This window comes from Pholcus phalangioides, unplaced genomic scaffold (assembly GCF_987345545.1).
Source record: "Pholcus phalangioides strain wild (caught in Gottingen) unplaced genomic scaffold, Ppha-v1.0 ptg000172l_1, whole genome shotgun sequence".
NCBI classification, from domain to species: domain Eukaryota; kingdom Metazoa; phylum Arthropoda; class Arachnida; order Araneae; family Pholcidae; genus Pholcus; species Pholcus phalangioides.
In genome coordinates, this window is record NW_028301637.1 from 4,790,989 (window position 1) to 4,815,734 (window position 24,746).

The 24,746-nt window shown below is 35.2% G+C and overlaps 1 protein-coding gene and 1 long non-coding RNA gene across 2 annotated transcripts in view; both read right to left on the minus strand.

The window, feature by feature from the left end:
• The window catches only part of Ost48 (dolichyl-diphosphooligosaccharide--protein glycosyltransferase non-catalytic subunit Ost48), a 38,350-nt gene extending 14,220 nt beyond the window's left edge, over positions 1-24,130 (minus strand). The window contains exons 1-8 of the mRNA XM_089255780.1: positions 23,559-24,130; positions 12,584-12,694; positions 11,588-11,674; positions 8,346-8,449; positions 6,749-6,843; positions 6,532-6,625; positions 3,475-3,620; positions 2,304-2,454 (exon numbers count right to left, since the gene is read on the minus strand). Of these exons, the coding sequence (XP_089111906.1) occupies positions 2,304-2,454; positions 3,475-3,620; positions 6,532-6,625; positions 6,749-6,843; positions 8,346-8,449; positions 11,588-11,674; positions 12,584-12,694; positions 23,559-23,703 (933 nt within the window). The 5' untranslated portion in view covers positions 23,704-24,130. The remainder of the gene's footprint in view (positions 1-2,303; positions 2,455-3,474; positions 3,621-6,531; positions 6,626-6,748; positions 6,844-8,345; positions 8,450-11,587; positions 11,675-12,583; positions 12,695-23,558) is intronic.
• LOC149063600 (uncharacterized) lies at positions 17,361-20,879 on the minus strand. Its single transcript, XR_016196109.1, has 3 exons — positions 20,466-20,879; positions 19,135-19,211; positions 17,361-17,535 (listed from the first exon to the last, which is right to left on the minus strand). It is a non-coding gene; the product is annotated as an uncharacterized LOC149063600 (long non-coding RNA).
• Positions 24,131-24,746: the final 616 nt, after the last annotated feature.

A 24,746-nucleotide genomic window follows, 5' to 3' on the forward strand; every position in this document is an offset into this window, starting at 1 on the left:
GTGGTATCATTTTGTGAGGAAAATGCAGTTAAGACTCTTTTCACAGGTGAATTCTTTGAGAATGATTTTTTCCAAAAAAAATATGAATTTTTTTATGAATTAAGGAAAATTCTGGGGTACATAAGAATTTTTTGGGTGATATGGTAGAAATTCTGGAGACTTGGCAGCTATGCTATATAATTACCTAGTCACTAACTAGCAGTATCAATAGCATCACCAGAAGATTCTCCCAAGAGGGGGTACCCCCTCCCCCACTCATAGACCGATCAAAAAAAATTTCAAAATTTTTTTGGAAAGAATTCATCTATTAAGTTCCAACTTCCCCTCCCCAGGCAAGTTTTACATTTCTGCATTGTCCCTGAGCAGAATATAGTTCAATGCCAGTCTTTCCATGCAGAATAGAGAAATCACATCTACATTCTGTTCATAAAACATAAGTGTTTCCTTTTGTGGATGCTATCATTGATAATCTTGGGTATACAAACTCTTAAAAGCTGTTTTATATTCTCTTTCTAACAACGTTATTTACAGAGGAAACAATTAAAAACCTCAAAATACAAAGCTGCTGACGAAAAAACTTAGTGTTTACGGCATGGCGGTTAATGGAGTACAATAATGATTATACAGGAGTTTTAGCAACCAAGGTCATCCCCCGATAAATGATTGGCTATAAACGCTAAGTAAACAAAGTCACATCTTTGCCAGTTGCTTAAGACTTTTTTTATGGCTGCTGAACGGAAATGACTACGGATGCCCTCTATGGGTGTTTTCCCTAATGATGACGGTAATTGTTGACGTCACGACAATGTGAAAGCTTGCAGAAAATATAATTTTCTGCTAAAATCCAGAGAAATTTTAACAAATCCGGGGAACAGGAGGAAGGGTTAAAAATCCGGAGCTCATAAGAGCCATACAACTTCACATGCGTATTTACTCACAGTTAGGACAAGGTTTTCATTCAATTTTCACTGTTTCAAAAACCTAGGTCGTCCTATATGTGTTAAGGATTTGTGCCTTTTTTTTTCCTTTGAATCATATGTAACTCACGCTGCAATTATAGCTTACTGCTGGGCCAATCTTCAGAGATGGGTCACCTCTTGGACGTATGCATCAACAAGCCATTTGAAGATCACAGGAGAAAAATGTACACAGACTAGCCTACTTCTTAGAAACTGTACATTCACTTCATACACAATCCTCTGCAGAATTTCGAACGAATTGGTTTTACGCAGGAACTTATTATGCGTGGGCCCTAAAGTATTTATATTGTCAGAATTGTGCTTGCTTTGTGTTCTTGCTGGTAATGCGACCTATCTTCCATGTTTTGAATTGAAGATTGCAAATTGAATATTTATGTTATGTAAACATCATGCTGAAGGTCTGCCTTCTTTGCAAAGAGACTTTTTTAAATGGGAGATCAGCTCTCTCATTCACACCTTAAAGTTGGAAAGCTACAGAAAATTCACTTCAACCGACAACAGACAGGGCTCGAATCTGGATCCTCATAATGAGAGGCTTACTGGTAAAGATCATAAAGTGACCCCAACCAGCTGTATCAAATGGGATAATGCTTCAATGTTTGCTATGTGGGCATCAGTTGCAAAGAAGAGTATACCTCTAGAATTACTATCAAAGTCATTCAGCATTCAGGGGGGAAACGGTGCATTTCAAATACACTCGATGGATCTGAGGATGATGCTTTGTGGAAGTGAAAAACAAAATATACGGAAACTTTGGAGTAGAAGGAAGATGATAGTGTGGCGACGAATATTCCTCGAGATGGCAGTTGTGACACGCACGCCCTCTTCGGCTCCACTAGCTAAAATGCACTCACGTTTCTGTCCAGTGTTCTCCAATGTACTGTATAATATTATGGAGTCTTCTTGTTGTAGTTGTAACAGTGGGTCGCTTACAATTGGCTCTCAAAGTAAATTAAATAATTGTTAATTATTTGTTAACTCTTGCTCATATTATTACATCACGGAATAAGACATCAAATTCAAATAGCTGAACTCAATGAGCTAAAATAGCATAATTTGCCTTAACACGCTCATTTTAGGCTATTATTGTAGAATAACTGCAATACGGATTGCCTTATTTTGATCTTTAAAATCATACCTCGTCCTATGTGAGTAAATACAGTGTTTGAGTTTAACTCATACATTTTCATATAACTGCATACTATCATTTAACTAGTATGTCTTTCACATATACTTAGAATTATATCATTCAATCCCCCATCTTTTTCACAAAATACACAAAATAGAATTCAGAATACAAAAAAATAATGAAAGGATGCTTACGACTTCATCCATGATTGTGTATGCCTCTGGTGGAAACTTCTCACCTTTCTTGTGGTGTGTTATGTTACCTGCCCTCAATACTCCAGTTTCCTTGAACACCCACTGAGATAAGGAATTTGCCAACTGTTCATTTCCAGATTTTTCGTACCGCCTAAAAAAATAAATTTGAAAAAATTATTTTTTTGAAAAAATTATTTTTTTGAAAAAAGTATATTATCTTCAGTAAAATCCACTGATCATATGTTAAAGAAAAAAAACACCATTGTATTTTATACACACAGCTTTTTTTTTCTGGGAGGTTTTGGAACAGAAATAAATATTTAAAAAATTAATTTTTAAAGTATAATTTTTAGTATCCATAGGTAAAATAATGCAAGTAGAAAAATCAGATATTTTTTCACTACAAAAATGTGGTAAATAACTCTTCCCATTCCTTATGATTAAGACAATATTGATGAATAAAGTTTTCACTTGAGTAAATTATATACCTCTGCAGACTATAAAATGACATTTCTATCTCTCTCAAAGTAGCAAAATTAGCATCTGCACATTATAAGTAGAAAATTTTTAAGTGAAAAAATTTTTGGAATGAGCATTCAACATTCAAGCTTGTGAACAAATACATTTGTTACCAAAAAAAAAGCCAAAGAAAGTGACAAAAGAAAAGTGTCAAAACATTAATGACCACCACCAAACTACAGTGTTGACACCAATCTCGGGTTGATCTTTTCCATGTAAGTCAACCTGACAATTTATGCATGTTCAATCCCGAAAAATTCAAACGCTACATTGCAAGAATCACTTTTAAATCAAATAGCAATCCAACTAAGGAATAATTTTCAGCAGATACTCACTGGTGGAGTATACATGTAGATGCAGCACATACTTTAAAGCCTATAAATATTTAATGATGTTTCATGACACTTTCAATTTTGATAAATTACTGAGATGATACGAAATATATGATTATTTATATTTTGTCTAAAACTGAAATTTATTTTTAGCTTTTCATATTAGGATACCAGAAAAAAAGTTTTCTTATTATTTCTTCTGATGAATTGATCATTTCAAACTCGTTCTTCAGGTTTACAACAATTATCAGATCAAGTATGTAGCTTCACGATAAAATTTTGCTTTATTAACTTTATAGATATGAAAAAAAAAGACTAACTTTTTCCCATTGATGGCATTTTGTACACCAGATTGGAAGAAATGGTCACTGAAGAAGTCCAAGGAGCCAGAAAACAGCACCCTGGCATTATTTCTGGCTTGAAGAGCAGCTAACAGAAGAACATTTTTTCCAACAGCATGAGGGTACTAAGAAGAACAAAGACAGAAATTAAGTCAGTTTTCAAGCTGCTTGTGATAATTATTTTTAATTCATACTTTTAAAATTCTGACACTACTTTTTTTTTTTTGATGTTATAGGACAGCTCTAATGAGCTTTATTTTTTTTATACCAGAACTACCTGCATTTGAAGCGCTTATTTTTAAAAAACAAACATTTTGATTTTCTTTTTCTGAAATTCACTTTTAACCAATTTCTAGATCTTTGGGATGAGCTCTGTCGGGATATGAAACAAGGTTCATTCGAACAGGAAGGTTTTTGGAACAAATCACAATGTAAAGTTAGTTGTTTCGAACATATATGGAGGCGATGAAAGGAGTGACATCTTGTATATAATATATATTTAATTTATCAAAATATTATACGGTGTGAATTGAAATACTATAAAAACATTCATCTGACCACAACAATCATGGCCATTTACAAGCACATTTGAAAACCCACTCTCAACACACTGTTGATGACCTTGACTCTGTGGTCAGCTCTGACAATCTCCATGGATGGTCCCCTGCCAGCAACAGCGAGAGAACTACTTGCAGGGCAACTTGAACCTGACCTGTCTACCAGAGCGGATGGTCATGAAAGGTTGGTCCTTGTCACTGAAAGTCGATTGTTGGAAAGCTCATGGGCAGTGAAGGGCAGGTCATCATGGCAGATATAAGCTGGGTTTGATTCTGTCTATGCTTACAGACACGAGTAGACCTTGATCTTGACAGCACCTGGTAAGCGCCAAAGCAGAATGTGCGAAAATCTGTGACGTACGTCGCAGAACAATTACCGCTTCTGCAGAACAATTTGGAAAAATTTTAAGAAAAAGTGCAAAAAAACACTATTACATGAATGGGGATTTTTACCGCAGAACATTTCCAGTTAGCTGAGGGCTCGGCGCAGAACAGTGCTAAATATTCTGCTTTGGGGCTGGTAAGGTCCCAGGCCTTTCTTCATTATGTCTGTAGAAAACATATTCTGTAAAGAAAAATGTACGAGCAAGACAGCAGGTCCTTGCTAACAAAAACAGCAAATTTTCCATAGGAAAATGTCTTGTACTTTTAATGGAATCTCCTTGAAATGGTTATGCTCAGAAAAAGGAGGAGTTATAAGCGCCGCCGCCCCCACTCAGCTCGGGGCACCGCCCAAGTTGCCTCAAAATAGTTACAGGCCCAAAATAGTTTTTAAGTCTCTTAATTAAATCAAGCAATTTTGTTTTTATGCTTGTTTACTAGTTGAATAGCAATAATCCCATTCCAGGAAGGAAGCTTTTTTGATGTTTTTGTCCCTTAATATCCAATCAGGAGTGTGGGGCAGGTGCGGGGGCAATGGGAACGATCACCCCACCAAGAGCCTGATAATATGGGAGAACAAATCTGTCTGTATTTCATGGGACAGTGATGACTAGCAAAAACCACCTCCTCCCACACATCACTCTGGATCCGTGCTTGGGGGAGGGCGACTATTAGGTCTAAGACTGGCCCTGGTGGGACATAGGCATCAAAACCTAGGAGAGGGGGGGGGGTGCTTAGAATACTTCAGCTCCCAAATAAACTGTAAACAGACTTACAGACGTGCCAACTTTTGGAATCCAGAAATCTGGAGATTCTCCCGAGAGCCGGCGCATGCGCTCATAAACCCGATCAAAAAAAAATTGCAAAAATAATTTTTTGAAAACAAAGTATCTATTAAGAAAAAGTTTCCCCCCCCTCCCCAGATAGGTTCTGCATTGTTCCTGAGCAGAATATAATTCAATGTCAGTCTTTTCTTGAATAGAGAAATCACATCTACACACTGTTCATAAAACATAAGTGTTTCTTTTCACGGATGCTAAATCTTGGGTATATGAACTCTTAAAAGCAGTTTTATATTTTCTTTCTGACAACATATTTAATCAGAGGATACAATTAAAAACCTCAAAATACAAAGCTGCTGATGAAAAAACTTATTGTGTTTACGGCATGGTTGTTAATGGAATACAATCATGATTATACAGGGATTTCCACAAAACAAGGTCATAACCCTGATAAATGATTGGTGATAAAAGCTAAGTAAACAAAGTCACGTCTTTGCCAGTTGCTTAAATATGCTTACCAAGACTTTTTTTATGGCTGTTTAACAGAAATGACCATGGCTGCCCTCTATGGGTGTTTTCCCTAACGATGAAAGTAGTCATTGACGTCACGATAACGTGAAAGCTCGTGGAAATCTAATTTTCTGCCAAAACCCTGAGAAATTTTAACAAATCCAGCGAGCAGGAAGAAGGGTTAATAATACTGAGTCTCCCGCCTAAATCCAGAGAGTTGGCAGGTCTGGGCTTAGCCCCTCACCCGATCATGAATATACGATGTAATGCATGGCCCTCATGCCGGGGAACTCCCTATACATATAGGACAGCCTAGCACATAGGCATCTACTCTACCAAATATAGGTTTGGAAGCCTTTTTCCTTTCAAACTGTACACGGCTCAGGTTCCACCATCTTTTGACAATTTTACAGGAATTTTTTACCAAACATCAATGTTTGGTAGCCTGTAAGACATTAAGATGTTCAAAAATTGGAGAGAATTTCTTTGATTGAGATATTAAATATTAGTATTCCATCCCTGATACTAAGGCGTGCCACTCCTTGTACAGCCAAACGAATAGGAAATGTTAGCTCCAGTGGATTTTGGGGTCACTTTGAGCAGTAATGTATACATGACACCATTCGTACATTGATAACCTAACATTTTTTTCAAACACCCAAAGTTTTGTGGATATCAGCAATGGCAATCGATGGGTTAGAAACAGGTTGCGATTACACAATGGTCTTATCATTTTGCAACAGAATGCATGACAAATTATTAACTTGTCCCATATTCTATATAATTCAAGCTTAAAATATTCTTACTTCGGTGATTTTATTGTCCGGGTTATGACAGTAAGCAGTGGACGATGCTGATAAAATTTCCAGGATGAGCGGGTTATCTTGATCCGATATAATGCTGGAATAAGAGGAAGAAAATTTTTTATTTGAGATCTGACACATTCAAGATGCGGAAAAAACAAATATTTGTATTAAAATATGAATGTTTTTTGTTTTTTTTAAATAAAGATGAAATGCTCACCCAACTCCTCTATAAAGAATATGGGGAATATCTTTACTTCCAACAACAGTCTTAGCATCGATCAAGTCATTTGGATCAGCAACAATCAGGGAGTGCTACAAAACATAAATTCACAGAAATTAACAAAATGGTGACAATCTCTTAAGAACTCTTTTATTTCTCTCAAGTTGTAAACATCTATTTACCTAGAAATGTTTTTCCCGCAACATTTGATAGTACAGTCAAACTTTAACACCTCATAATGTTTCTGAAAACTGGTATTACTCCGAGTTGTTAACTATAGAACTATTAAATAGTTAATTATTAAAGAAACTTAAACAAGATTGCAAAAAAATAAGATTAAAAATATTATTAAAGAAACTATTAAAAAACTATTAAATTCCATACACAATGCCAGGGTTCATAAAAAATTTCCCAAATAAAAATTAAGGTCTTTTTAAGGAGTCATGGCAAACTTCATAACTGTTACAGCAATAAAAAGGTTAATAAGTTTTATTAATAAGTTTTACAGCAAAAAAAAAGGGGGGGGGGGGCAGAGCCCATATGGGAATTTTTTTTATTTGCCAAATGTTTGCTCTTCTCAAAAATATAGACGTAGAAGTGGTTCAGAAATTACAACTTTTGATTTGTTACCCAGCATCATAAGAATTCATAAAATAATCAATCCACATACATTCTTTTCTATTGTCACCAAAGTATTCTAAAACTTTGAAGTTTTGGTCGAAAATAAAACTCATAACAGCATCACATAAATTCTAAAAGTGATATTCATTCCCCTTCCCCCAATTATTCAAAATAAAAATCTACAGCTGACAAAGATTTTTCTTACAAAATTATATTTGCAGCAACTCTTTATTCATCTGTTGCTCAAAGTGGATCAACACATACACAAATTCTTTAAAATTAAGTTTTTCAATTTTCCTTCTTGTTTTTCAGTTGTACTCAGAAAGAAATTGTTGCAAAATGAGAGAAAATTTCAGAACATTCAACACAATGTTTGGCGATTTAGCACTCGTCATTTGGCGACATTGGCAATTTAACACTCGTTATTTGGCAAATTATACAAATTAACTCTCATAATTCCGCGGACTAGCTCTTATTCATGAAATGATTTTTTTTCCCCACGAAACATCAGGATTTGATGCAATGGTGACTTTTTTTTTTTTTTTTTTTTTTTTTAAAAACAGAAACCGCGGACGGTTGTTGAGAAACACTGGACTAGAGTAAACTATCTTCAGTTGTACAATCAAGGATATGATCGGGGTTTCATGATGAAAAGCCAAATGAGGGGCCGATAATTTGAATAAGGAGCTGCAATTACCACAATCCGATTTTCGGGGACGAAATCCAGAGCGGGGAAAGTCGAATTCTTGTTAGAAACAGCTGGAAGGATTTTAAGGAGTTTTTAAGCACCCTACGAACCCTGAATGCTGAGAAAGAATTATTTATTATTAAAAATATTTTTAAATCACGAGTATGCAAATATTTCTGTTCAACGCAATGATTAATTTTGCATAATGTAAATATGAAAAGATTTTCTTTATTCTTTATCTATTCATTTTTATATGAGATACTCTTGGGGAAAAGTACTACATACTTTCCCTTCATCTTCAATGTCATAGTTGTGATGATCAATAACTACCGAACCCTCTTCATCAAGTTCAAAGCCACACTCGTTGGACAATTCTCTCATTAGATCCCCTACAAATGAATCAAAAAGCCATGAGATCAATGGATAATTTATAAAAAATAATTTACACATATATTATCAGATAATTAAATTAATACCATGGAAATAAAAAAAAATTATAGTCGTATTTGTGTGTGCATGTGTAATTGTGTGACACTTTATGAAGAGTAGTTATTCAGTGAAGTGATCAAGTGTCAAAAATATTCTCAGTTGACACTATATAGGTATAAAACATCACCACAAAGCAATTTAATACAAAGTAGTAGAGACTGGCACACCAAGCAGAGATGAATTTCGAGAAGAAAATTCCCATGCTTGTGTGAGGGAATTGAACCACCATCGATCTCACAGTCTAGACAACTGCTCCACCATCAAGCTACAGAGGCTTGACATTTTCTTCCCTCAGAGCAAAGAGCTGTTAAGAGCTAAATTAAGAGGCTGCCCATGGTCATTCTGGCAGAGTTTCCTCAATCTTATTTGTCTTACCGCCCCTTGTCAGAATTTTTTCCTCCATCGACCAGTTACGACATCCCACAAGATTCATGGTCAATTTTATCAATTTTTGAATAACAGATATATAGTGATCCTCATGAAATTAATCCAGCCACCTTTTGAAAATCAAATCAGTAAATCATTATTTTCCATGTTGTGATGGCCGAAATAAAGTCAGCAAGTTACTGTTCACTCTGCTCATGGAATCATAGTTGATTTACATTCTATGACTGGCTTGGGCAGGTGTGAGGGATGCAGCAGCACCAGGCCACAAAATATTAAGGGCCCTATAAATAAAGATTAAAATGTGTTGACCACATAATCCATCACAATTGCCTAACAAAGTCCTAGCTAGAAATTAAATAACTAGTAGCTCCTAAACAACCTTATAATTCAATGTGCCCAGGAAGTCCTTATCAAAAAGCCTTTTCTTCTCGACCAGTTATAGAAACATACTTGCATTAAAAGAAAAAGATAAAATCTGAATGTGAAACTGTACATGTGTCATTTATTTTACTAGGGCACCCCTCCCAGTAAACTTTCTAGGCATGCTGTATTATATGCCATAAAAACCCATATTTGCCTTATTACACACCATACAGTTATTGTAGCAAGTTTCAAAATAGCTCATTCCAGTCTTGTGGTAATTTCAGTAACATAAATTAGTCTTTTAATGCCTTTATTTTAAATTTCACAAGGAAATGATGCTGGAGAAACACTTGAATCGCCGCCAATAATTGTAATCATGGCAAATGCACAAAAGTGTTTCAATTTTTGTACATGCCCACATTGTGCATGCGATTGGAAAAAAAAAAATACATGCCCCGGGCATGTTGGATAGATTTATCCAGCCCTGCTCTACCACAGACAGCAACAGGCCTACAATGGCATAGTTATTTAATCATTACACTTCACTCATGGTTAGAAAAGTTGATGGTAGCACCACACATAACAAACATTACACAGAAACAAACTTTACGTTAGGTTCACAACACATACATGCACATTTTAACATGTACCAATTAGTTAGAAGTTCTGCATAGGAATATGGACTTTGGTGCATGTCTGGTTTAGTAGAGTAGTAGCCCTGCTCTAAGGGAGGAAAATGTCAGTCCTTTGTAGCTTAATGGTAGAGCAGTTGCCCGGACTGCAAGGGGATGGTAGTTAGATTCCCCTACACAGGCATACAAGTTTTCTTTCTAAAATTCATCTCCACTTCATATCCAGTCTTTCATACTTTGCATGAACAGCTAAGAGTGGCATCATTTCTTTCAATATAAAACAGTCAAGCCCAAAGTATTGATATAACAAATGTTTATTCTGTCCCAGTACACCTACAATGTCCAAATAATTTTTAAAATATTGCTTATAACAAATTGCCATATTTATGAGTATTGGATAACCTGAAGTTTTTGCAACAAATGCAGGGTATGAAAAATGATTTTTTTTTAATTTAAAAAAATCAGATTTTTTTTTATTTAAATCTGATGTTTTTGATTAAAATTAACAGACTTAATTAATAAAAAATCTTGTTAATCATTAGGAATGCATATTTTCATATCACCTAACTGCTTTTTTCTCCTAATTGCTCAAATTTACTTAAACAACAAATGAACTACAAGCAAAAAATATGAACACCAAAAATCTGTGTTTATTTAACATGAAAGGTCATTGAACACAAATTAGTTTGATGGATTAACATTTTTTTTGTAGAGAAAAGTGTTTTTGTCCATGAACCTCCCACCCACATTAAATTGATTGAGTGGTGGCATTTCAGTATCATACATCTGATGTAGACATGCCAATTCACTCGATGTACAACCAAAGGGCCATTCAGCATTAAATAAATAAAACAAATTCAACTGGCAATATTGTTTCCTGCACAATTGGTGGATGTGTTTCTGACTTGTATGATGTTGCTTAATAGTTTACACATTTTTATTTTTTTGCAGAAGTTTTAATTAATGAGTTTTGGTAAAAAAAATACGCAAATGTAAAGTCGAAAGCCCAATGATATCTATGTTCGTATAACATCTATTATTTTGAATCAGCAATTAGAGCAAGGCTTCATACAGAAAATGATTCCTCTGTTTTTAAATCATGGGAACCCTAGTGCTACATTGCAATGCATTGAAAATAGTGCAGTTTAGCTCCTTATATTTTTCTGCAATGTTTTCCATGCACAAAATCTAGACATAGAGCAGCTTTTTTTCTGCATTGTATCTAGGGATAAGTTCAAGTCTATATTTACCCAAAAAAAAAAATATTCTATACTTCTTTCAATCACAAACTCTATCACATATCAGTTACATGCAAACCATACCAGGCTACATTTACTTCAATATCATTAAATTTATGTAAAGAAAAAACAAAATTTAAATTTTTGGATTTAAATCTGATTTTTTTTAAAAAATCAAGTGATTTAAATAGTGATTTTAATCAAGCTGATTTAAATCGACATACCCTGCACAAATATAATTTTTTTTATGGGACTAAGTTCCATAAAATAAGCAGCTCTCTTTCAGGAAAAAAGTTTGAATGTGAAGTAATACTGCACTATTTCGAGAAAGGCCAATGGTGCGCTTTGTCAGTGCAATCTTTTGCTAGATGGCAACCATTGAATGAGCATGGAAGAATCATAAAAACATACAGCTTACCAACATTCGAACTTGCTCCAACCATTACATTTCCGCCAGCATCAATGAAATCAGTCACCGCTTGAACATTCAAAGCACCTCCAAATTCTACACAAACAACAAAAAAATAAATATCATATATATATCTTGTTTGAATTCATCGATTCATGAATTACAACATGTCAGTAGTTACTCATTTTAATTTAAATCATTGTTTTCATATTATATACTAAAATATTATGAAAAGTGCTGTGGCTTATATTCTAATGACACAAGAGGACTAGAACATGGAAGATTAAAAACCTCCTGCTCTAAACACCACATAAAAATCTTTTTACCACATAAAAAGAGAGAAAGGGAATTTTGGTTAACTCTTCTGTACATCTTTTAACAATTATTTTATCAATAAGAAATAATATGGCAAATCAGAACAAACAATTGTTGTGTTCCGCAAAAAGATTATGATGAAACTGGAAAGACTTCATATAAATGGAAGTATTGTGGGACTTCAATGAGATTTATATGTTTCTACTATGTTTTTGTTATAAATCTCACGCATAAAACTAGGGCGTTCATAAAAAAAAAACCGAGTTCTTTCCTAGTTCCAAGAAGAAAAAAGTAGAGAGAGAACACAACTTTTCCCCCTTTTTTTCTTCTTTTTGCAGTCCACCCGATCGCACGACCTTGAAAAAGTGGTTTTACTACTTTGTATACTGTACTGTATTGATATACGCACAGGTTGTTGAAGATATTTCTTCGCTTCCCTTAATGATGGGCCATGTCAACACCACATATAGATACACCCTATTTATAGGGGGTGTTGTCCGTGTACAGAATTTTCAAATTTCTGAGTTTCTATTCTCCTGCAGATTTTCTCCCCTCCAGTTACATACTGGAAATTACGGTACTTTCTCAGCTATCTGCCGGCATTCTGTTCTGCGACGACCATCACAGTTTGACATTCTGCTTTGAGGAAAGACATATTCACATCAAAAACATTACATGCACTAATCTTACCTTCAACAGATGGAGAAAAGATGATCAAATGCTCGTACAAGTATTCACCGTATTTCAATAGTGCAAGACCAGGATCATCTGCAGTTTTGAAGGTCAAATGGAATCCACGATCTAAACACGAAAGAAAAAAAAAATCAGCACTTTCTATACAAAGACTTCTCTTTCTGAGTTCACCTTAGCATAACATCCAGGAAATTTGTTTCTTCGATATATTGGGCCGAGGGAAAAAACCAGTATACTATTCTTTTCAATGTCATTCCTATTTACAAACGTTCAATTTTAAAAACTGTTTTTCACGTCTGCTCAGGTTCGTAAAACCACCAGAGAATATTTATTTACATTTCAGACGGGACGGGCATTATTTAAAAGAGAGTCCCAGTTTTTATTCGTAACCCAGAGAGTTTCTATTCTGGAATAATGTTTTTATCTGTAACCGATTGCTCATTTTATGGCATATTGCTTCATTTTCAATCCCGTATCTAGTGCAGGATGTTTTATTTTTTCTTAATCCCTTATTTAGTACAAGAACGCTGTTTTGTTCATTTTTTATTGTCATTTCATTGTTTTAACAGCCACAGTATAATAGTCCATTTGGACCAGGACCGCAACTGGGGGAGCAGGCGGGTCTCATGTCTTGGACCAGAGGGGGTGCAAATTTTATTCTCAAACCTATCCTTCAACATTACAAGGGGGTGCCTAAATGCGCACTTGCCCCAGGTGGCCAAGAGTCTAGTTGCGGCTCTGATTTGGACGACGTGCTGATTTGTTCTTTGGAAAGAAAAACATCAAAAAACATAACTTTAATCTTGGCAATTTCTTGCCACGCCTATGGATAGTTTTTTCGGCAAAGACATGGATCACAAAAGAGCCAGAATATTAGCATAATCAGAAATTGCCAATTTGGTAGCAACCTCACTTATGGAATCTCAGCCCAACCTCCTTATTTGGACATTACAAATTCATTGTCTCCCCCATCCTTCCTCAGTGAAATGGAAAACTTGTAACGCTGTTTGGAGAAATTTTAGAAACAGCTATAAAGCAATCCCTTTTTCTTAGGGTCTGATATTTTCTGTAGTTAAAAATTGTTCTGGTGCCTAGATTTTTTTGGGATTTGTCCAGTCCTGGTCTAAAATGTTATATTTTTAATTTTGATATGTCCTATTTAGTATGAGAATGGGTATTTTTCCATTATAACCACACACTTGACATATTTTGTCTTGGCGACCAATTCTCTGGCCAATTGACACCTTTTCTGTTTTGGCAAATTTGTACTGACTGACTTCTTACCTGGTGAGTTTTCTTGGAGTCAGTTTGGCCCTTTCACGAAAATACATTTTGTTACCCTTCAATTAAAACCATATTTTCTGTGGTTCTCAACTTCAAGGAACAGCAAGCCGATCTCCCAGTTAAAAAGTCTTGCCACAGAGAGCAGCAAGCCTAGAATGGTACAGTTATTTAATCATGACACTTAACTCATAGTTAGAAAAATTCATGCTAAATGGCAGCACTACACAAAACAAGCATTACACAGAAACAAACTTCATGTTAGATTCACAACACATACATGCAAATTCCAGTATGTAGCAGAATGTGTACGAGGTGCACGTATGGTGGTCGGCTGAAGTTGGTTTTCTGTGGTTCCCAACTTCAAGCCGCAAATGCGAGCCGATCTCTCCGTTCAAAAGTCTCGCCACAGAGAGCAACAGTCCTACAACAGTCAATCATAACACTTCACTCATAGTTAGAAAAAACTGGTGGCAGATGGCAGCACTACACATAACAAGCATTACAGAGGGAAAAAAAAACTTCACGTCAGGTTCCACTACACGTACATTCCCGCATGCACCTATTCGTTGGGGGTTCCGCGGGGTGCATGTGTGGTGTAGCAGTAGTAGGTAGGGCTCGGGATAAATGATGTTCTTAAGTCAGCCACCTCGTTGGGCAGTTTGCCTGTTGTGGCGTTGTATTTGTAAAAGTCGTTGTAATAGTAGTATTTAAAATTCGATAAATTCTGTTAAATATTTTTATTTTAATTTTCTTGCTAAATATCATACCAAGAAGCCTAATAATCACATCAACATGACTACTATCACGTGGAATGTACCGCGAAACTTTGGTTAATGAAGTTAATTGGTGCCGCAAATGTGCTCGTTGTCCGAATAGCTCATTATTCAAATCAAACTTCCCCATAGGAAATAATCTCGGGTAATCTGTTCCAAAATTATACATACACATAAAAATGACTAATATAAACGGTATTCAATCAATAATTAAACACACAATAATAATAACACATAATAGAATAAAATATCCATAACATAAATTGAAGACGTTCACAAATTAATTTACTCTAAATGACGAGAGAGAGAGAGAGGAAGACCATTTTTTAGGACAATTTACAGACTCACTGTTGATGCGAACTTATTATTTTTGAGTAACTTTCAAAAAGAACCTTATCCAATGACACTAGCTTTGGCCTTCCTTTTAAGATTTGCGGGAAATAGGAAATTGCAGTGTTCATTGGACAGATTCATTGCTTGCACATAGAGCTACTATAGCTCTATTTGTGTGGTTCTTTTCTACTGAGTTTTGCTCAGATTCCCACATTCACACATCTGTACAATTTCATTTTATGAGAAAGGCTTCTCCTTACCTCTCTTCCTCAGATGATAATACTGAAACTCTTGCTGGTGCGTGCGTAAGAGATCCATCACTTCATCTACAAACGTCTAGACATTTTCCACCAATAGTTCTTGAATGTCATCTTCATGCACCTACCGTCCAAGGTCTTCTCCAAACACACAATCTCTTCGACAAGTAGTGGTTCCTGTTCATGAGCTAGCCCCCCTCAAAGTCACGTTCAATAATGCAATCAGCCCAGTTTTCTCCAAGTAAAATTTAAAAAAACTTCAAGTGCACATATGCATGGCTGCAACGCTACATCTAGTTCAGTATCATAAATATTCACCCTCACATGTGCTAATTTTTTGAGTGAGGCACGCTTACCAGAGACTGTAGAGAAGAATATTACTCCCAATTCCATAACGTGTTGGCGAAAGCAAAACTATCAGCTCAGTTGAGATAACGGAACAGCTTTGGTATAACGGGCAGCTTGACGATTTTTGGCTACTTTTTTTTGGCGCCAAACATGTCCGACGACCCCATCAAAAGTCGCAAAGTTGACACATTTTGGACGACGGAAAAAAAAAAATTGCCAGCATAGAAAACAATAATGAAAACAATATGAAAAATATCATGAAACACAAGAGAAATGGAAACATAAATAAGATCTGAATTATAAATACGATTTCTGGGTCTGTTAATAAATATGATATGAGGCTGGGGACGCTATTGACACTCAAGCAAGCATAAAAATGCTACAACCAACAAGCATAATTATAATAAAAATATCACTATCTAAGACTAAACATCAAAACAACATAAGGTATCCACTCTTAAATAAACAACGGTCCTGCATTTTGTATAAATATATTCTATGTATTATAAATTAAAACCTGGACTCTCTTTCCGGGTATCCAGGGGGTGAACTATCTCTGCAGTCCTTAGTAACTACTAGTCCTAATGAACTACCGGTCGGAGGACTGCAGCTAAGGACCGCTTCAACTACTAGTAGTTAAGAGGTACTATGAACTACCAGTCCTTAAGGTCACGTGACGTGAAACAGTAGTTAGAGGGAGAGAAAATTTTTGGTTTTGAGAGTAACAGATCGCTAACCAATCGGGATGCCGTTTGAAGCCTACAACTACTACTAATTATTTAACAATCGTTTTTCCGCAGTGGGTGGTGGCAGCGATTTCATGTTTACAACTGATTGTAAACAAACTTTTTTTTCCGATTGACTCGCCACACATTTTTGTCACCCGTGCTTTGCAATTTTTTTTACTCTAACATCGCCAGCTAGTTTAATTATTTTGTAAACGTATGAGACGTTGCATTTTTCATCTTGCGACTTTTTTTAGAATAAGATTCGGTATTTTTCTTGTCCGAGCTCATGGATCGCACTTTTGGATACTTGAAAAATCGAGTATCTGGGACCCCAGCGGCATATAAGCGGGTCGCAAACTGATGAAATCAAAATTTGAAAAAAAGAAAATTCTTACAACAAAATGCAAAACTTTAAGGTTACCGGCACTTGTTGAGCCTACGGTCGTAGTGTGCCTTTCCGGGCAGACTTTCCTTTTTTTTTTGGGGGGGGGGGGCCTCTTCTTGAAAGGGTTATTATGCAAAATAATTATAGATTTTTGGGCCCCCAATTCGCCTCGGGGGCCCTACTTGAGGCCCCAGCTGAATACTATTTTTAATATTGAGTGCCACTTTTTTTTAAGACCAATTTGTTAAAAATGATTTTTTATTATCCATTTTTATTCCTTTTTAAATTCATTGAAACAATGAATTGCAAATTATTTTCGGAGCAACTAAAATATTAAATTATTGATAATTTATAATTAAAAGAATTAACTGCCTTGCTGCATATTGTAGTTCTATATTTTAAACTATAGGTTTCTCCTCAGTATTAAAAAATATCAGAACACGATTTTCTATGAATGAGCACTTACCTGTTAATGGAAGTGAATACTTCAATATTTAAAATATATATACGTCTATATTAAAGATCTTTCATCAATTTATCTGTTTCATATTTAGCTTCCAACAAATAATTTCACCTGATAACTTTCATTTTGACAATATATTTCATTTGAGTTGATTAGAAGATGAATGATTGATTGAAATTGATTAATAGAAACATGAATTAAATAACAACTTGCACATATGATTTGTCATACAAAAACATTTTATTTCAAACATATGTTCATAGAGAGTTACCATAATCACAATTTATTGGTTGTACTTTTCTTAGAAATCGCATCTTTCAAGAATATAATTTTTTAAGATTCATAAATTTTCATCTGCATCTTCAAATGTTGATTTACCTGAAATTAAAAAGAGGAAGAAAAAAAAACACTTTTATTATGCTTATCAATATTTAAATGTACTGTATATTTTATTTCAAATTATAACGCAGTCTTTAGTTGTATAAGTAGAGATAATTCGTGCACAATAGCACTTAGTCGACATTGAGTCGTCTCGCTACCATTTTATCACAGTAGGATCCAAAATGTATAAACTGTGTTTTGCAAGGGAGGCCTGGCGTTCCACATAGATGCACATGTTCATGTCTAGATGTATTTACCTAGGGCTTGGAGCAACTAAATCTTAAGAGCTCCGAAATCTTAAGAGCCAACATTGCAAAAAAAAAATTCATACTGACACCTAAAATTTTCTATGCAGATCATAAAATATTTGGAGTTTATGTCTGAATCTTCCAACATGTCAAGATCATCACTAAGTGCTGAAAAAGTTGAATATAATTTTTTTTTACTTCAGATTATTTCTTCTAAAAATATGCTTGGCTTCCAAAAAATTTGGCCCGCGCCTTTTTCAATTTTTCGAGCCATGTTTCTACCCTAAAATTTTGGTCAGACAGATGAAGTGCAAAAACCTATTGGCACGCAGCTTACTATATATTTACACTCTACTCTTTCAGCTTTGCTCTAAAACACATCCTTAGCAACCTCTTGTGGATTGGAGAACCCCTATTTAAATTAACATAGAAATTTTGCAGTGTTGTATGGTCTCACTAGTTAAAAAGTATGATATTATTTGTCGTCAAGTATATTGTTTTAATATTTTCATTCACAAAATTTGCTCATCAGTAAATATAACACGTTTTTCAAAGAATTAATATTGCTTTTCAGTTAGTAAAGCTTCTAAAAGTTTTTTTTTAATGTCCTCCCTCTCATTTATATAGCCAAGACAAGTTTTTCAACAGTACATGTTTTTACTTGCACTGGTCAAATTTTGAGTGGTATAGGTAGCCATTAAGAAATCGTCTATCTTAATTTCCTCAATTCAATTATGTCAAAAACAGTTGTTCTTTCAATAGTATATGAAAAAATTATTATAAAGATAATTACTCATAGCAAGATATTTCTCGAGAGAAACCAATAAGGTATGGACTAAAAACAATGCCACCTTTCCCCCTTGCTTATTTTGTTTTTGCACATATAAAATGTGTCGCTGAAATTACAATAATTTCAGAGGGAAGTATGTTTCTGTTGAGTTTTATATTGAGAAATATTCAAGTGATTGTACAGTTTACAATTTTTATGAATTTTCTCAACTTAAAATTGAATGTGTATAAAATAGGTTATTTTAATCATGGTGCAACATAAATAAGACACTGAAATACGACATTTCTTAATAAACATGTGAATTTATGTAATACAGCCTCTCCGAAACGCTATTATGATTATGATCTGATACAACGTCAAAATTCTGTGGGTGGGATGGTGGTGTTAAATCGGGTTCGACTGTATTTGTTCCACTAGGGTTGTTGATACAAATGAAATCAGTGAAAATGATGATTGTTAAAATTTATGTCATTAAATCATGCATGGAAATATTTCATTTTACATGAAAATAATAATGGAAACTGTTGCTCAAAGTCAAATACAAAGAATTAAAATTACCTTTGTTTGCTCTGGGAGAATTGTTCCGTAACCTTAAAAACCTTCACATTACTTCGTAGCTACCTACAGCCAAGTTCCTGGGAAACAAAATTTTTCAGAGTTAGAAAAGTCTCACAAATGTATATACACTAATATATATATAATCTCTCAGCTGTTTACTAACAACATTGTTAAAAAATAAATGCTTGTTAAAAGTTTCACTTCCATAACATCTCAAAATGTTATATTTTAAAGTTCTTAAATATTCGACATGGAAATTTGTTTTCTGTGTTTACCCATACACACAAAATCAAAAACAATTTTTGGCAAAAAATTAAATTTGAACACACACAGCAAGGCCATAACCCAAATACTGAAGTAGTAATACGTTTCAAACACTAATCTGCTTCCTCTAGTTATAATGTATATACCTCAATAAAAACTGTGCCTGAAATTCCAACTTTGTTTTTTAGTTCCATTGTACGAATTTCATTTTTCTTATCAACAAAACAATATAATGATTCCTTATTAAATATTCCTCATCTCATAGCGAGTTACAGAGTGCAATTTTTCAGGAAGTGGCACATGATTTTTTTCTCAAAATTTAACTTCCACTAAGTATTACAATATTGTTCATTTGAACAGTTCAAAATATCAAATCTATATTTCAATCCTTTAGTGCACGAGTTTTACAAAAATTAATATTTAACATTACTGCCAATTTTTACCATGCTTTATTTCAATTTCACCATTACTCATCACAAAAAAATTATTAAATTTTTTGTCATTTAGGTGCTATAATTTATTATCAATGAATTGTAGCTTATTAGTTACTTTGTGCATTGAAGGGAGGTTGATCTAAAACACAAATTTTCAATTTCCTTATTTATAGGCGATTATTATTAATTAAAATTATTCAGTTTCCTTATTTATAGGCGATTATTCATAGCATAGTCATCCAAGCACAATTTTTATTGTGCCAACAATATTCAAATTATTTATTTACACACATGCTCAATTTATTTAGACATAATTTTTCATTGAAAAAAATTAATACGGCAAAAAAAAAAATTAATACGGCAAAAAACATAGAATGTAAAATTTCAATCTGATATTATCGTAATTGTAGATTTATGTTTCATTTGCCATGTAAATATTTTCAATACAATCCAAAGTATACATGGGCTATTTGATATTTTCCAGCATTACCAAGTGGGATCCACTGCCCTATTGATTGCGTGACATTATGTCCATTGATATTTTTAAATAACGCATTTACCGAGCAAAAAAATATTAAGAAAATTTCTAAACACTCTTCTTATATAGTTCGATAGCAATAAAATAATTCTTACCTCAGTAATGAACATGCTAGCACTTCGTCGTGGCTTCGATCGCCGATGTCAACATCTAGTTTTGCAGGATATAATGATGAATCACTTCAACTTTGATGACATCGAAGACATAATCTAAGTTTTATCTGTCATTATTATCGTAAAAAATTGTTTAATTCGAAAAAAAAACAGCATATTTCATCACTAAATATCACAGCGAGAACTCGCGGCCAGAGACGAAATTTCCTCTTTTCCAAGATGGCCGCCGTGAACTACTTTTCTTGCTGCTTTAGGACTGGTGCTAGGCAGTCCTTAGCAGCGGTCCTAAGTAACTACTAAAAAAAAGTCCTTAGCTTAGAGATAGTATCGAAAAGTCGAACTACTGGCCAGCTAAGGACTTTTCGGCGCTCAACTACTTTTTTTCCGCTAAGGACCGCAGAGATAGTTCACCCCCAGATTCTTTTAAATAAAATAAATAAAGGCTACAGGGGCATCCTGTATGCAGAAAAGAATAAATATTGGAAAATAAAGATAGAGAGAATGGAAAGGAAGAAGACCCGTTTGAAAACTTCAAAAGACGCGCTAGGGAAAAACAACCACTGTAGTTTTTTAACAAAAAGAACATTCTAAAACAACGACAACCCAGCAGAACACAGTGCATCGGCGCTGATGACTTATCCTTGGAAAAAAGTAGCCAAATTGGCAGCTCCCTTATACCGAAGCTGTTTCCAAAAATTTTTCACAATTTCTGCTCATTATGCGAATTGCTCGTAAATCGTTAATCAAAATTCCACTGTATATGGAAAGAATCAAGCCAAAATGTGCCAATTTAATGCCAAAAAAATACATCAATGCAAAGTACTTAAGAATGTTGTATACCCAACATTGTTTTGTTAGACAGCTGAAGGAATGTATTTTTTGGCGATTTCTTCTTTGGCAAGAAAAATGTTGAAAGCATGACTCCGTTTCACTCTTTTGACATCTTCTCGCCATGCTTTCACATTTTTCTCTAGAAAAAGAAAATCACCAACACATCGCCAAAAAGGGATTTTCTGATAAAGGTACAGGTGCTGTATAATCCAGACCGCCAAGGGCGGTCGCCAACGCTGGCGCTCTCAGTTCTGCCGGGTTGTCGTTCTTTCTAGAAGCTTCCATTACCCATCCATTATAGATGGCACTTAAAGCGCGGGCAATTCAAACGGATAACAGCGTTTTTTCCCTTTGTGCAGTAGCGTCGTTGTCTTGGATTATTCCCGATTACCTTTCGCTAGTTGTTTTTAGCGTGTCTTTTCAAACGTTTGAACAGCCATTTAGTTTTTTTCGTTCCGAGCGTTAGTATTACACGAACCGGATAACATTTTCGTCTACAGGTAAGGCTGTATCCTTTTTATTCATTTTTCTTAATAATATTCGTTATTTTATTTAAAAGAATCTGGATACCCGGAAAAAGTCCGGGTTTAAATTTTTTTATACCTAGAATATGCTTATTCAACATGCAGGACCGTTGTTTATTTAAATATACGGAACAGCTTCGATGTAGAGGACATGCCAAGTTGGCGACTTTTTTTCCGGCGATAAGTTGCCATCGTTGGCGCGCTCTGGTTTGTTGTTGTTCTGCTGGGTTGTCGTTGTTCCAGAATGTTCGTAGAATTCTGCCAGTTGGTGGCACTGACTGTTGTTTTTCCGTGTTCTTAGCGTCCAGCGCGTCTTTCAAACGGGTTTTACTGCCATTTTCAAACTAGTTTTCTCTTTTTCTCATTCTATTCTCTCTCCTCTTTTCTTCCAAATGACGTCACCTTATAGCCCCGGCGTTTTGAAAAACCATTGGGATAGTTCTTCATATTTTCTCTTCCTTCCGTATATATGATGTAGTGTGTGCGTCAGATTAATTGGAATTATTTTGGATATCTTTTCCCCTCAGGTTGTACCTTTAATATTTTCCAATATTTATTCTCTTCTACATGCAGGCATCATTATTTTATTTAAAAGAACCCGGATTCCCGAAAAGAGAGTCCGGGTTTTAATTTATAATACGTAGAATATATTTATTTATACAACATGCAGGACCGTTATTTATTTATAAGAACCCGGATTCCCGGAAAGAGTACGGGTTTTCATTTATAATTATTTTTTTATTGTAATTATGCTTGTTGGTTTTAGCATTTTTATGCTCGCTCTATTCAGCTCTTATTTACGTTTCCGTTTCTCTTGCGTTTCATGATATTTTTCATATTGTTTTCTATGCTGGCGATTTTTTTTGGAACAGATGCAGTATGGTCCGCCACGACTTTGGCGACTTTTTTCTCGTGATAAGTCACCAAGATCGTCATAATGCTTCTCTGGGTTGTCGTATTTTTTTAACACTTTTCCGGTTTCGTTGTGTGATACTAGATGGCACTAGCTTCACCAAACAGGATTTTTTTTTTCTTTTGTTCACCGCGTTTTTTCAAAAATTCTAAGCAGCCGTTGTTCCATTTCCAGCGCGTCTCTCTCTCTCTCTCATTATTATTCCTCCCTTCTGTAGCTTACGTCATTATGGATTATTATCTACTGCTCAGGTTGTATCATACCGTTTTATTATTTCGTTGTATTTATTAGTTATTCATCCATTGCCATGCCTTCTGTTTTATCAGTTTATTAGTTAAAGTGAACCTACATAATTTTTCACGCCCGGATCCGTTTATTAAAAAAGGGGTCTGGGTTTTAGTTTTAATACATAGAATATTTATGCCCGGAATTCCTTATGCCCCGATCTTTTAATTATTAAAAAAATGGGCCAGGTGTAATTTTTTTTAACTGATATTTTTTCGATTTTTATGCTTGGTGGTGTCTATTATGTTTTGCACGCTGATGGTTTTTTTTTCGGCTTCCGTAGTGTCTGACGGCCTTGGCGACTCTTCGTCGGGCCATCAGACATGTGTGGCGCCAAATAATCGCCAAGTGGCGGACCATACGACAGCTGTTCCATCGCCAAAAAGGGATTTTATGTGTCTGTTCTTCGCAGCCTCCTTATTTCGATATTACAAATTCTTTTTTTCCCCTCCATGAAATGGAAAGCTCCTAACCTAAGGGGGAAGTTCAATTTATGAAAATTAACAAAACGTGTATACATACCTTGGAGGGATTTGAAAAACATGGAATGAGTCTCCTTGATCGCTAAACTGTCCAATAATACAAGAGTATCTCCACCTCCGAGGGCAGTACCGAAAATTTCAAATAAAAAGGGAAGAATGCAAATAAACCTCAACTTCACAGTCATGATGGAAATTTTTAAAGGCAAATGAGGCTGACTCGAGCTAATATTAAAGACAAAGGTTTCTTATACGTTAAATATATAAGCTGAGCCGGTTATATAACTTTACAAGCATGAAGAATTCCTTTTAATAATCAGCCACTTGCCACCGGCAACGTAGCATATCAAGTATAAACACACGCAAGCGTTGCCACCGGAGTTGCCAGATCTTTAAAAACAAATTTCCGCAAAATTGAGCCAAAATATTTGAACTTTATATGGTCATATGGAAATGTCCTCTCCACTTGTCAATACAAGAATCCAATACAATAATAATTATACAGAGGGCTCCCGGCAATACAAGAATCATTGAGAGACTGGTTATTTGTGGAGATGGAAATTACAAGGAAGAAAATTCATCACTGCCCCCACGGGGACTCGAACCCCGGTCTCTCTGCTTTTGTTGCCATCTATATAGTAATTTGAAAACTTCAATAATATATTTTTTGGCACTAGTCAAAGCCGTCCGGATTTTTTTATGTCAATAAACATGGAGGCCAGTCTTTTGAATTGGCAGCCAAGTCCAAATGAAATGTTTTTGTCGATATTGTTGATACAGGCTACTCTCGATGTAAAAAAATATCCCTAAAGCCGGGTTTTCCTAGGAATAGGTGTTTTGCGCCGCGTGAACCGAACAGTATAATTTCGCGTCGGCAGCAACGTGTTACATAATCACGCTACGCATTTCTGTTTTCCTAGCGTGGCGCATCAGATCAGGGCGGCTATATAGTATGTGGCCCGGGCATCAACTACTCTGTCGTCTGCATGCTCCGGTTTCAAGGGAAGGAAAAGAAAACACACAAGAGTGAAGAGAATATCGACGAAACAGCGGCGTACGACGCATTTGACTCCTCCAGAAGCAGTCGGCCAATCACGCCCGACGTAAAGCGCTGTCGTGAGGTGTATTGCGCTCTTTAGGAAAACAGTCATGGTGCTTTTCTTATTGGTGAGTGGACGGTGTGTCGCGCTGGACAAATCACGTTGCGCGCGGCACAGGAAACCTGTTCCTA